The 12,218-nt window shown below is 47.1% G+C and overlaps 4 protein-coding genes across 4 annotated transcripts; 1 reads left to right on the plus strand and 3 right to left on the minus strand.

The window, feature by feature from the left end:
- Window positions 1-90: 90 nt before the first annotated feature.
- F4807DRAFT_148241 (uncharacterized protein) lies at window positions 91-1,892 on the minus strand. Its single transcript, XM_047993174.1, has one exon. It carries the CDS (start codon window positions 1,481-1,483, stop codon window positions 365-367), a length of 1,119 nt encoding a protein of 372 aa, XP_047852853.1. The 5' UTR covers window positions 1,484-1,892; the 3' UTR covers window positions 91-364.
- Window positions 1,893-2,947: 1,055 nt separating this feature from the next.
- F4807DRAFT_461665 (MFS general substrate transporter) lies at window positions 2,948-4,626 on the minus strand (the record flags this gene model as incomplete). The annotated part of the gene is made up of 5 exons (XM_048001711.1): window positions 2,948-3,090; window positions 3,148-3,530; window positions 3,580-3,879; window positions 3,928-4,239; window positions 4,310-4,626. The coding sequence occupies 5 exons, from the start codon at window positions 4,624-4,626 to the stop codon at window positions 2,948-2,950; spliced, it is 1,455 nt and encodes a 484-aa protein (XP_047852854.1).
- Window positions 4,627-6,695: 2,069 nt separating this feature from the next.
- F4807DRAFT_148469 (Aldo/keto reductase) lies at window positions 6,696-8,482 on the plus strand. The gene is made up of 3 exons (XM_047993177.1): window positions 6,696-7,033; window positions 7,131-7,536; window positions 7,591-8,482. The coding sequence occupies exons 1-3, from the start codon at window positions 6,907-6,909 to the stop codon at window positions 8,045-8,047; spliced, it is 990 nt and encodes a 329-aa protein (XP_047852855.1). The 5' UTR covers window positions 6,696-6,906; the 3' UTR covers window positions 8,048-8,482.
- F4807DRAFT_148455 (Sodium/calcium exchanger protein-domain-containing protein) lies at window positions 8,471-10,591 on the minus strand. The gene is made up of 2 exons (XM_047993176.1): window positions 9,754-10,591; window positions 8,471-9,687 (listed from the first exon to the last, which is right to left on the minus strand). Exons 1-2 carry the CDS (start codon window positions 10,383-10,385, stop codon window positions 8,895-8,897), a joined length of 1,425 nt encoding a protein of 474 aa, XP_047852856.1. The 5' UTR covers window positions 10,386-10,591; the 3' UTR covers window positions 8,471-8,894.
- Window positions 10,592-12,218: the final 1,627 nt, after the last annotated feature.

The following is a 12,218-nucleotide window of genomic DNA, read 5'->3' on the forward strand; positions in this document are numbered from 1 at the left end:
ATCGAACATAATACAGATTTCACTTTCACACGTGACAGACAATATCACTCGATCATACAATACCGTCGACTCCGCAAAGCGGAATGTATTCCCGAGTTAATAATAACCCTTGATGCCCAAGGTTGTACATTAACCTAATTAGTTCTGTAGACTCGCCTCCTAGTCCTCGCACGCAACGAATCAGGGGTATCTCCGACATCAACATTAACATCCGACATAGCCAATATTTATACCTATCAATAGACACATCTCGTCCCTAATCAAGCAAAAACGCTAAACATAAATGCAGAAAGCCTTCGGTTGACCCATTCCCATCATATCAGAATGCTTGCTAACCCGTTCTCCGACACAATATCCGTCCAGCTTATGCCGAGGTAGAAGGCACAACCTTTTCGTTGTTCGAGCCCGTCGGGACTTGCGCAGCCTGCGCCGGAGCGTACGTTGGTTGCGGTGGCACCGGTGCGTAAAACCCGGCGAAGTTTTGGTAGTTCTGCGCCGCCGGGTCCGTCCTCTGTCCCACAGCAACAGCACCAGGTACATTAGGCTGGCCAGCGAAGGGCCCCTGCTGAGGCGCCATGGGGGCCGGGTACGGGTAATAAGGCGCGACACCGGGCTGCGGAGGCGGGTAGTACATGCCAGCCTGAGGAGCCACGGGCGGTACGACCATGCCGGCCGGCTTCAACAGATTGCGCTTATGCGTGTCGACGCAAGCGAACACGAACAGGATAAAGTGGACGAGCAGCATCAGGCAGAAGAGCGCCGCCACCGCGCGCAGCATCGGCAGGTACCTGCCGGTCATGTCGATGCCGTCGTACTGGTCGCAGTAGCTGCTGTAATACGAGTACGTGCTGGTGGTGGTGGTCTCGTCCGCGCAGTCGCGCACGTCCGCGTTCACGGCGATGGCCTCGGTGACGGACAGCAGCACGGCGAACACGCAGGCGATCCAGAAGCACAGGTGCAGGCCCACGTGCGCGCCCGGGTGGATACCGCGCTTCTCGTTCTTGCGCGACCGCACCGCGAACGTGATCAGCTCCGCGCCATTCCACAGGATCGAGGCGATGGTGATCGGGAGCGCGTACGCCGCCACCCAGGATGCGTCGCCGGCTTCGGTCACGAAGACGCATGCCAACGCTACGATCACGATGGCGACGATGATGAGGGAGAGCGCGAGGATGAGCTTGCTGAATGTCCAGGATTTCGAGTACCGAGGTAGGAGGCGAACAGGTTGGGTATAGTATGCCTGCGGTGGGTATTGGTACGAAGGATAGGGGGCTTGAGACTGGGGGTATGGTTGCTGGCGCGTAGAGGGTGGCGGTTGGATAGTTGCGGGGTCTGCTGGTATAGTTGGCGACGACGGTGCGTCTCTGTTCACAGACCTTCGGGCGACACTTTCGTGACCTGCTCCCGCCGAATCCTCAACTGGCGAAATTCCATGCTCATTCCTCGTCCCAGTCATTGGCCGTGACGTCTCATTCGAAGCCATTTCTCGTAATTGCCACTCTTGTCTTGTTGACTAAAATAAGGTTATAATGAGGATAAGGATGATTTTAATTATTAAGAATTAAGTATATATTATATCAAAACGAACGACACGAAGTTGAAGAATTATGGTCAGTAATAACGAGTGAGGACCTGATGAGAACAATACGGGAAAGGATCGACGAGAAAGAAGCGGAAATCGAAAGGGGAGGCTATCGTCGAGATTTTATGGAAAATAAATGAGAGCCAAGCCTTTTTTACCCTGGTCTTCGTCAGAAAGCCCTTCTAGCTCGGGGCAAATTGCCATTAGCGGATCTAACTTCCATCATGACTCAAAATAGAACTAAGCGTCTACGGCGCAGTTTGCTTATTATTATTTTCCTTTCTTTCTGTCTGAAATCGAGGCACTAGGGTCTAGGCTACATCTATAGGTGTCCAATATACATACAACCTGTAGGTACGTTGTACTAGGTATTTTGCATCAAGTGACCAGTCTCATGATTAGAACAGACTCATTGATGGTTCGACTCAACATAGAGGCAGCCTAGCACGCTACATAGTATGCTAGCAAAAAGCCGGGCCTATTGCTACCTAGGTAAATTGGGTACGGCTGAGAAAATCTCGCTTCCATCTTCCGTACCCATGTCGGCCCTAAGCGATGTTCCAGGCTGCATAGGGCTTAGCAGTTCTAGATCGATTTAGATCAAATGAGTACCCGGCCTCTCAGGAACAAAACCGCCCGTTTTGAAGACAGATCGAATTATACGTACAGCTACTTAGAGTCAACGGGATGAGAAAATGGGACAAAATCTATGGATCATAGATATCATCTAAAGTGATAGATCAGGTTACTGATTGAATTTGTGGCTAGTGCACTACCGTCCATGGATGTCCCAGGGTTGCGGGTTGATACATACCTAAGTTGATTCGGAAGGGATACAGGATCCATCTTAGCTCCTATAAAACTGCATCGTTCAAGCCAAGAAGTTAATTTCGACTCAGAGTCTCATATATGTAGAAGCTCGCGGCACAGTTAGCAAGCTCCATTGAACTTCTTTAGCTAAGATAGCTTGCTCAAATGCATATTAGAACTGAGTTCATTCACGGCCGTAACCAGCGCGGAGGCGGAGAAACGTGCAAGGGACCAGGTTGCCAAGTTGAAGAAAGTCGTCCGCGGGGCAATTTTCCAGTCGCGATTCCGTCTAACAATGACCATACCTCGGTGATAAAAGTCAGGATATATATTATGAAGTCTAGAAGGGATTATGAATGTATGAGATATACATATTATTCTCCAACCCGATACTATTACATAAGTGGCACATTCTATATCATCTATTTAGCACGTGATACATTTGGGATTCTCAGGACAAGATAAAGTGTCTTGGCTGTTGAAGTTTGCCAAAATAGTTAAATGCCAATTCCAACATCAATTGCCAAGATATAGACAACCGTCGCTCAACTTCAATCACTTCTTCGCTAATTTTGACCAAGAACGAATCCTCGGACCAAGAAAGTACAAGACATATACTAATGCGACAAGGCTAAATGAGACGAATCCCAATATGGCCATCGCCCATTTGGTGCTTAGGTTCTCAAACATGACGATTCCTAGATGCCTTGATGTTAGACTCAACCTCGCGAACGCTTTCGAAGGAAAGCACTCACCAATATGACAGCAACCGGCCGCAATTAGGAAAGAGGGTATCAAAAAGGCTGCTATTGCCGACCCAGCGACGTTAGTGTAAGTATCAGCAATGTAGTTAAGCATTGCGAGCCAGAGAAGCGGGTCGCAGAAACCCAGCAAGCCACCGGCCACCACGGGTGACCAGTACGAAACACTTCCGTCGCTAGTGAATGCGAACCACAGAAGAGATATCGGGAACCCCCAGACGAATAGCAGCGAAGTCAAGAACCTTGCTTCCGGTCGGCCAACACCACCGTTTCTCTTTCGGTCACGCTTATAGAACCATGTTTGGACTGGAACGAAGGCAAACATGACAGTAACGCTGACGACGAAGTTGAGATACGTGAGATCGGCATCGATATACCTAGCCTTGTTAGATTGGTGGCTCTACAACGAAGGTAAGTAGCACTTACGACAACCCGTTGTTGATAGCGAATACGTCGAATACTCCATCCAAATACAAAAAGAGTAGCCCATAGGCGAATCCGTTGTAGATCCCCAGGAATGTGACGATCGGTTCGGTGAACATAATGCGAAAGGCCATCGAGGTGACGAATCGCATCTCCCGGAGGATATCTACATGTTCTTCTATGACGGCTAGTTCGGTCGGATCTGACGACTTATTTTTCCTTGCCGTTCTGCTGATAACAATTCTCGGGAGTGTTTCCGGAATGAAACACATGGCAATGGCAAAAGCACCGCCGATGATCACGCTACCCAAGGTTAAGCGTTGCCCTCTTATTACTCGAACGCAGACTTACTTGATCCAGAAAATCCACGGCAGTCCTAATTTTTCGTTTTCCGCGATCAGTTCTCCAATAGGAGAGCCTATACTTGGGCCATAATTGGCAGACATGACAAACATTGCCATTGGCTGGCCAGCTCCGTCCATGTCACCAAATAGGTCAGCGATGGTGCCAGCCACGTTGGAGAGAGCCGTGCTTCCAGCAGCTCCGCATAGGAATTGAAAAATGATAAGCATCGGCAAGTTGCGCGCCAGCGCGGTGCCAATGTTCAAAATCGCATAGATGCCGATAGATCCCACATACACCCATTTTCGTCCTCCTAGGTCACTACAAGGCAATCATTTAGCTATGGCAAAGCTTAACGTTGTCAAAACCGGCAACGTCCGGGATTACGTACGATAAAGGACCCAGAAAGGCTGGGCCAACTGCAGTCCCAACGATAAACATGGATTGACCAAGTGCTACGACTTGCGACGATCCTCCATACTTCTCTTGGACGAGGAACTCTGCACTGACATAGGTCGTGGTTGAGAGAGCGATGAAGGTTTGCAGCAAACAGTAGACGCTGATGATAGCCCATTTTTTCACCGGATTCCAGTGGATAGGGTGAGAGGCACTACCAGTCTCAACTTTCTGGAGCGCAGACAGAGCTACGTCCGCTCCTGCGTTAGGAGTATCCATTGTCGGTTGCGGCTGACCCTTCTCCTCCTCCATGTTCGTTGAGAGGACACCTTGGGAGTCGTTTAACATCCCGTTTGAATGTAAGGAAAGATTTTTTGATTGAAAGCTATCCCGAGGCTGAGCGCAATGCGCGAGATTAAGGTACCTACATATATCCCACATATCCTACACTAGCATCTAGTCCAAATCAACGAGCCCGCAAATCTTACTGGTTCTTGAGTAGTGTTATAGCATCGAGATAATGGAAAATTTTGTGGCTCGATGGAACGTTTCTAAATCCGCCACAGCGGATCCAATCAGAGATCTCGTATGCTTATCATTAGAATGGAAATCCCTGGCGATTACTTGAACGGGCAGATCGGGGGAACTCAATTCGGAACGCGGATGAAGTGTCGGATGACGTTTACGTTAGCAAAACTAGACCAATCACTTCTAGTTTGGTTTAGTCTAACAGGTTTTCAGATATTATTCCCATCGGGTTGTCGGGGCCTCCGGGTTGCGCTGACTCAAAACCCATGCCTCAGAATTGCTAGACTAGTAAAACTGTCGGGTGGAAGATAATATCTTTCAAACTTTGAGACTCTCGTCGCAAACGAATAAAGCCAAGTGCCATACAAGGCGAAACAAAGTCTAGATTTTTGCTCAATAGCACATTAATCATCAATACATCACCTGAGTTGCTATAGACGTATGGTATGGGTTCATGCAATTACCCTTTGACTTAGAAAACTGAAGAAACTATTTACCCCCTTTGAACCAAATTACGTAATCTAGAGAAGACCCAACGCCTTGAAATACTGCAAATGTTAGTTATTTTATATATCTACTCGCATAGAAACGCATGCCTCTCACCCTCGGCCCTGTTAACTACCTAGGTGATTTGTACAGGTATGTCTCTAGTGCCTGACAACGGTTAAGGAAATATATCAAGCCAAAACCACCCAGAACCCAAATCTTGTGCATTGATGAAAGTTTTTTTTAAATACCGACTGGATGATAGCCTACAAATCTTATCTCAGGATCAATTTACTTATGAAATACCTATCTAGAACGGGAATGCAAACCTGGGTTAACTCATTCCCCACTGGTATCAACACTCCGGAAGAGCTACTCATCTGTGCTAATAACATCGGCAAACAAGAAGTTTACGTTCCTTATACTGTTATAAATAAAATTTTGCTGTAGTTCGAGACGTTTCATGAAATCCGTATTTGAATACTTCGCTTGATATCATCTCGTCGCGCTTGGATATTATGACAATGAGGCACGGGACCGTGTCAAAACATTCACCAAATAACCCTTCAGTATTATGGAATCAATCTTCAACTCCCGAGATTTTAATATCAAAAAGACCTTGTTTGAAGAAAAAGAAAAAGCCTCCAAGTTCTAGTTATACATTAGAGTGAAAGGGGGGCTTTCGATCTCCTTTCTCATAAGTACCTACCTGATAATTAGAACCTGCTCGCTGGAATACTACCACTAATGAGCAGTGGGAAGTCCTCTCAGCTGCCCCTAAAAGTCTACAACTTCAAGAGGGTTCCGATGTAACTCCTAGTATCCTCACGTATTGTTTAGTTACTTGGTCCTTCTAGATATACCGTGGCTTCTCAAGATATCTGTCAAAAGGCTCTTCTCAAGACCTAAATTCAACAAAGAGATACTCTAAAAAGGACATTATAGCTATAAACGAAACGATGAACGTTAGGCGCGTGATAATGTAATCACCTAATCAAAGCATTCTAACCGACTATTCTTATATGGTGACGGTAATCCTAATTCGCTCATAGACTCTTAAATCCTGTTATGTGAATAAGTTCTTCCGCGGTTGCATTATGGAATATGCAGGTCTCATAAAAACATGCCCGGCGCATGTTAACCTTGTTTTCAGAATAAAAGTATGGTGGTAATGACCAATGATAAATAAACATCTTATGTCAGCGTAAGAGGACTCAGGAGCCACCTAGATGGCTTAGATCATTCCGGAGATAATATCGGGGATTAAGCCTCTTCTTTAGGCCGAGACTCGCGCTATTACTGTCGGATTTAAAATTCTGGAGATAATAAACCCGGAGGTGATTGCATAACACCTCCATCTGCCTACGATGTATTATTAGCATGCGAGATGCTATAGGGGGCTCTAGAGAATATATAAAGGATGTTGCTGTTGACTCGATATTCTAAATTTTGGCCAAAGCAGACCACCCGGATAACGAACTAAATCAACCTAGCAAATATATCAACGATCTTTTAAAGAGCAAGACACTTCTATACAAAAGCCCCAAGCTTCCTAACTGCACCCATCATACGACGAAGATGCCTCAGATTGCTGGCAAAGAAGTAGGCCCCATCGGCTTTGGCCTCATGGGATTCACCTGGCGTGCAAACCCGTGCTCTCAGGAACAGGCCTTCGAAGCTATGCGAACTGCGCTGAAAAGGGGGGGTATGTTCGCACGAATTCCTTATTTTCATCGCCTCTTGCTCAAGAAGACTTGCGCAATTCCAACTCTCCACCAACTAGTAGCTAACCATTACATCAGTGAACTTATGGAATGGCGGCGAGATGTATGGAGTGCCAGAGTACAACAGTCTAGTCCTCCTAGAAAGGTACTTGGAGCAGTACCCCGAAGACGCCGACAAGTTCGTTCTTACTATCAAGGGTGGCGCCGCCAAAGGTGGCAAGATGATAGACGGTTCTCCCGAGAACGCCCGCCGCAGTCTCGACGATTGCATTGCCCAGCTCAAGGGCCGCAAGAAGATCGACATGTTCGAATATGCCCGCATAGACCCGAAGTGGCCTATGGAGACTACTCTCGGTGTTATCCAAAAAGAGTATGTTGAGACGGGAAAGATTGGCGGCATCTCGTTGTCGGAAGTGCGAGCTGAGACCATCCACAAAGCCGTCAAAATCGTCAAGGTTGTCGCCGTAGAGGTTGAACTCTCGCTGTAAGTCACCCCAAAGGTAATAATCGGTGGACGCCTATGCTAACCATGCGGTAGGTTCTCCACTGATATCCTAGAAAATGGCGTTGCGGCCGCGTGTGCCCAATATGATATCCCGATCATCGCCTACTCGCCGCTCGGCAGAGGGTTGTTGACCGGCCAGATAAAGAAGTACACCGACATCCCGGAAGACTCCATGCTGCGATTCTTCCCTCGGTTTTCGCCTGAGAACTTTGACATCAACCTGCAGCTCGTCGCGCAGGTCGAGGAGTTGGCCAAGAAGAAAGGGGTCACGCCAGGTCAGCTTGCCATCAATTGGACGAGGATGATAGCCAGGCGTCCTGGGATGCCCACGATTATCCCGATCCCTGGTGCGACGACGGCGGCGCGAGTGGAAGAGAATAGCAAGCTAGTCGAACTCACGGATGAAGAGATGGCGCAGATCGATGCCACTTTGGCCAAATTCACACCAGCAGGCGAGCGCTATCCTGAGGGTATTGCTACGAACACTTAGGCCAGGGGAGCGTTAATTGGCATAGAACTTAGTAGTAGGGAACTTATTTATACTAAGCTTCCTTCTTCATTCAGAAGCTAGGCCTATGTCCTGTACTTGCAGGAAATCAATATAGAAACCATCTCCTTATGTATGGTGTATTCTGGTAACGGGTACCCTCCCTGTCTTATTATCTTGACATCCCAATGTAAGGTACTTAGGGGAAGCATAGGCCTCTCAAGTTGCCCCATGGAGTTGAGTGATAGTTAAACACGTACCTAATCATTTCCTTCCCTCTAGTTAGGTACCTGCGTAAGCAATAAAGCTATGTGGCTGAAATAAACATTGCTCGTACCACACAAATTGTAAAGTTTAGACTACTAGTTAGCGCATTACCCAAAACGTCAACTTGAGTCGGAATTCTTCGCAATGATTGGATGGTGGGGTAAGACCCTGCAAACTCTGGGCTTTCTGAAGTTGCACAATCTGAGAGAATCGGACGGTGAGGGTGGGTGCACTTGACGATGTGCCAATATCCTATTCCACATTTCTTCCGTCGTGTCACATATCCTAGGTACTATATGTCAATGAGATCACGTCAGTTTGATCGTAGAATACCTGCATACTACCATAATTGATTGCGCATGTCTACCAGACCCCCAAACAAATGCAAAAAGTCATAGCCGCGTCCAAACCAGAAGAAGCCCGTATAAATCGTCAAGCTGGCGAAGTAATGATCTTATAGAAATAGACAGCAAGGAACTCCTAAGCCCATGAATTATTCCGTGAAGATGCAACCGTTCATCCCTAATCGTCTTCCTTTTCAACGCCAATCTCGATGAGTTATATCCTATCAGTCCTCGCTACCCTATTGTATTATGCCAAAATGCCTCATCGCGTGGACTGTGACTTCTGTCGTTTCACCAGTTGTCTCGGTACCGGCAGCCTCGTGGGGGTTCGGGAAGTAGAACGCGGCGACAGCGATAGCAACATAAACAACAACGCACAGAAATCCTTCCAAGTAGTCGCTCTTCTGATCTCTGAGGACGTTTCCGACGGTAATGATAGCGAGAATCAACATGACGATGTCGAATATCTCAAATTCGAGGGCCATCTGACGCTTAGCGATCCACCCAACGATGGCAACTAATGGAGCATTGAGCATCGCCGTCTGAATGGTAGCGCCGATGCAGTGAGATAATGCAAAATTGATCTGGTTATCCCAAGCTTCGTCGATGGCTGTTAGGTGCTCGGCGGCTTTCTCAACCAGAGGGACCAAGATCAAACCCATGAACGGGTCAGAAATGTTGTGATTCTCCACGATGGCGGGGATTTCCCCCACAAGCGCAATGGCGATGAGCGTCACGAGGGCTACGGCAACCGCTAAGGCTAAGATACACTCGGTAAATGTGTACTTCTCTTTTGCCCTATCCTTGTGGCCATCCGCATCTCGCGCTTCGTCCAATTCGTAAAGCTCGTCGTAGATACCGTGATGCGTGTGCATCTGGAAGAAGATGAAAACAGCATAGGCGATAATCAACAGGACCGCTATAATGCGAGAGATATGCAGTACTCTGGTGCTGATTTCCTCGGTGGTCAAATTGAACCCCGAGTTTGTGACCGAGCGTTCGAAGACTGTAGGAATCGCTAGGCCGAGTCCACTGCAAGTTATTAGCCTTCCTAGAAATTTTAAAGAAAATGGTGAAATGGGTTGGGTAAAAACATACGCGATGAGCAAAAGGTTTGAGCCAACTTCACTGACAGCGGCGTGGAACGTAGACTCCTCTCGTCGTAAACCGGCAGCAAAGAAGCAGAGCCCCAAGCACAACAGCATGTTGGCCAAGATAGATCCAAGAATGGCAGCCTGTATGACATAGTATTCGTCGTGGAAAAGTAGAATCATGAATAGAATGATTTCCACTATGGATGCGATGGTGATCTCAGTCAGTACGCCAAACATGTGCGGCAACTTCCTCGCTAGCTCCTGGCCGGCAAAACCGATGAGATTTGCGCACGGTACCATCGCGACATAGGCCAAGCTGAACTTCAACACAGCATGATCTTCGATGGCCCAGTGGAGAGCAATGGCGGCGGGTACGAAAGGCCAAAGAATATTGACCATCCGCGATACCCAGTTGCTGGAACGCCAAGTGATGGCTAAGAATTTGAGGGGATGTATGCCGCTTCGCCCAGACTCTCCGGCGCTCTTGACTCGGAAAAGACCCTTCTTCTTCTCACTAGGGCCGTTCACGATCTCTTGTCGGGTCTTGGGGAGCGCCGGTTCGCGTTCGCCGTTGCGAGATCTTCGTGGGGCCTTCTCGCGGTCCCTGTGGCCGCTGCTACTACGGCGCGCTGCCATTGTCGAAGCTTAGTCCTCCTCGTCCGTATCAAGGGAGCGATAAAAACAGGAAACCGAGATTTTCGAAATGGAGAAAGAATGAAAGCGAACGAACGGGCGTCCGAAAGGTTATTATTCAACGCATTAACCTCAATCGGCCCCAGTACGACGAAACAGAATGGAAAGGAAGTAGGACGAGATGCATCTTTCAATTGGGGGAGAAATTTGAATAAGTATTGAAGCAGCCAAGAAGCCTACGGGCCAGGGCTATTCTTGATTCATCCACTTGGGAACCTGTGAGTTGGCATCGCCAAGACAAAGCTACGGGAGCGAGTAATCAAACGGCTTATTCCTTTGGTATATGCTGTCATCCAATAGAGTTATTCCGCAAGGGAGCACTACGTATCAGACGGTGAGTATTCTGTATCGTGATTCACAATGACAGCCACACAGCCAGAAGGTCCAAATCTCGTAAATGACTAGATAAGTTGGTAGGTACTAGGTGGCTGAAGACGTTCAATTCCATCTAGAAACTCCTATCAAGATGGAACTAAGGTGCGACTGACCTACTATTTTCGTCCAAGGTAGATGTCTAGGGGACTGCCGATCTGCAGCACTAGGCGGGCTGGGCCTGGCTGAGCTAGTGCTTTAGCGAGCGGTTAGCCAGTATGAACGTCAGCTCGCATGTCGCAGCATCTGAACCATTCTGCTATTCCAGTTTGGAACCCCTGCTCCCCGTGGGGGCAGGCGGCCTCAAGTCTGACTTACATAACGTCCGTAACTAAACCTGAATATCAAATGTAAGTTGACCTCCCTTATAACGTGGAAGTATATCTATATTTCTCCCATATAGTGTTTGAGGCATCATTTCGTGACTCGTACATAATTCGCGAGTCAATCATGAAGAAATGTCACCAGCAACCCAACACAGCTAAGTCAAAAGCCAGCCCTATGACTGATCGACACTAGATGATCATTCGCTCAGACTCATATCTTGCACATCGATGCCCACGTGCACTGTAAACATAGCCATTACAACCCTGAGAGTGTCCTAAGCCTCTGAACCATATAAAAATCTTAGTTGGAACCCCTCTTTCATTCGTTGCAATAGTCGCGATAGCCTCATTTTCACCCGTTTCAAGATATTTATTGTGTACTGTGCGAAATACATCAAGTTAACCAGGCAACATCTTCGCACTACCTAAGATCAGCTATGGGGCGAGGCTCAGCTACTCAGGGTCGCTTTACAGGGTCTCTTTTTGAAGATTCACTATTAATAAACAGTGATGGCAAATTAAATGCTTCAGTTGACCGCTCATGATGATCAATGCATGCATCGTATAACGTTACTATGAATCACCGCATAATAGATACCGCGCGGTTCGAAAAGAAGGGACCAGATCCAATTCACAATATTGTACGAAGTGGTTGAAGTTGGTTACCTCTTTTTGCGCCCAATAGCATGATGAATCCGTCACCATTCAGAGGTTAAGCCACAAAATTAATTCCAACTGGTGTTGAATGCTTTCCAACCTATGAGTCTACTTGGTATCATTTATTTCTAAACAGCATTAACAATTCCACTATTAGACGTTTCCAGTATACGGCAGTTTCATGATTGCTACCTAGCTCACATAACAGTCATACATATATTGAATATTTTAGGATTGTCTTATGAGTTTTATCATAAGTTTGGAAAACTATAACCAAATTGACGAATATCTTTTAAGAATCCAAGCTGTCTTTTTCCGGTTTTGCTATTCGCTAGCCCAGTTGATATAGATTCATGAAAAAAACCATACTCCGACTCTGTTTTGCTAACCAGATATGAAGAAATATTTCCCCGTTTTCTTA

The sequence above is a fragment of the Annulohypoxylon truncatum genome, assembly GCF_022578515.1.
Source record: "Annulohypoxylon truncatum strain CBS 140777 unplaced genomic scaffold F4807scaffold_22, whole genome shotgun sequence".
NCBI classification, from domain to species: Eukaryota; Fungi; Ascomycota; class Sordariomycetes; order Xylariales; family Hypoxylaceae; genus Annulohypoxylon; species Annulohypoxylon truncatum.

Coding starts and splice junctions, on each gene's coding strand:
- F4807DRAFT_148241 (XM_047993174.1), bottom strand. CDS start 1,483: ATGGCTTCGAATGAGACGTCACGGCCAATGACTGGGACGAGGAATGAG.
- F4807DRAFT_148469 (XM_047993177.1), top strand. CDS start 6,907: ATGCCTCAGATTGCTGGCAAAGAAGTAGGCCCCATCGGCTTTGGCCTC. Junction 7,034..7,130: donor AACTGCGCTGAAAAGGGGGG/GTATGTTCGCAC, acceptor CCATTACATCAG/TGAACTTATGGAATGGCGGC. Junction 7,537..7,590: donor GTAGAGGTTGAACTCTCGCT/GTAAGTCACCCC, acceptor ACCATGCGGTAG/GTTCTCCACTGATATCCTAG.
- F4807DRAFT_148455 (XM_047993176.1), bottom strand. CDS start 10,385: ATGGCAGCGCGCCGTAGTAGCAGCGGCCACAGGGACCGCGAGAAGGCC. Junction 9,688..9,753: donor TCAAACCTTTTGCTCATCGC/GTATGTTTTTAC, acceptor AATAACTTGCAG/TGGACTCGGCCTAGCGATTC.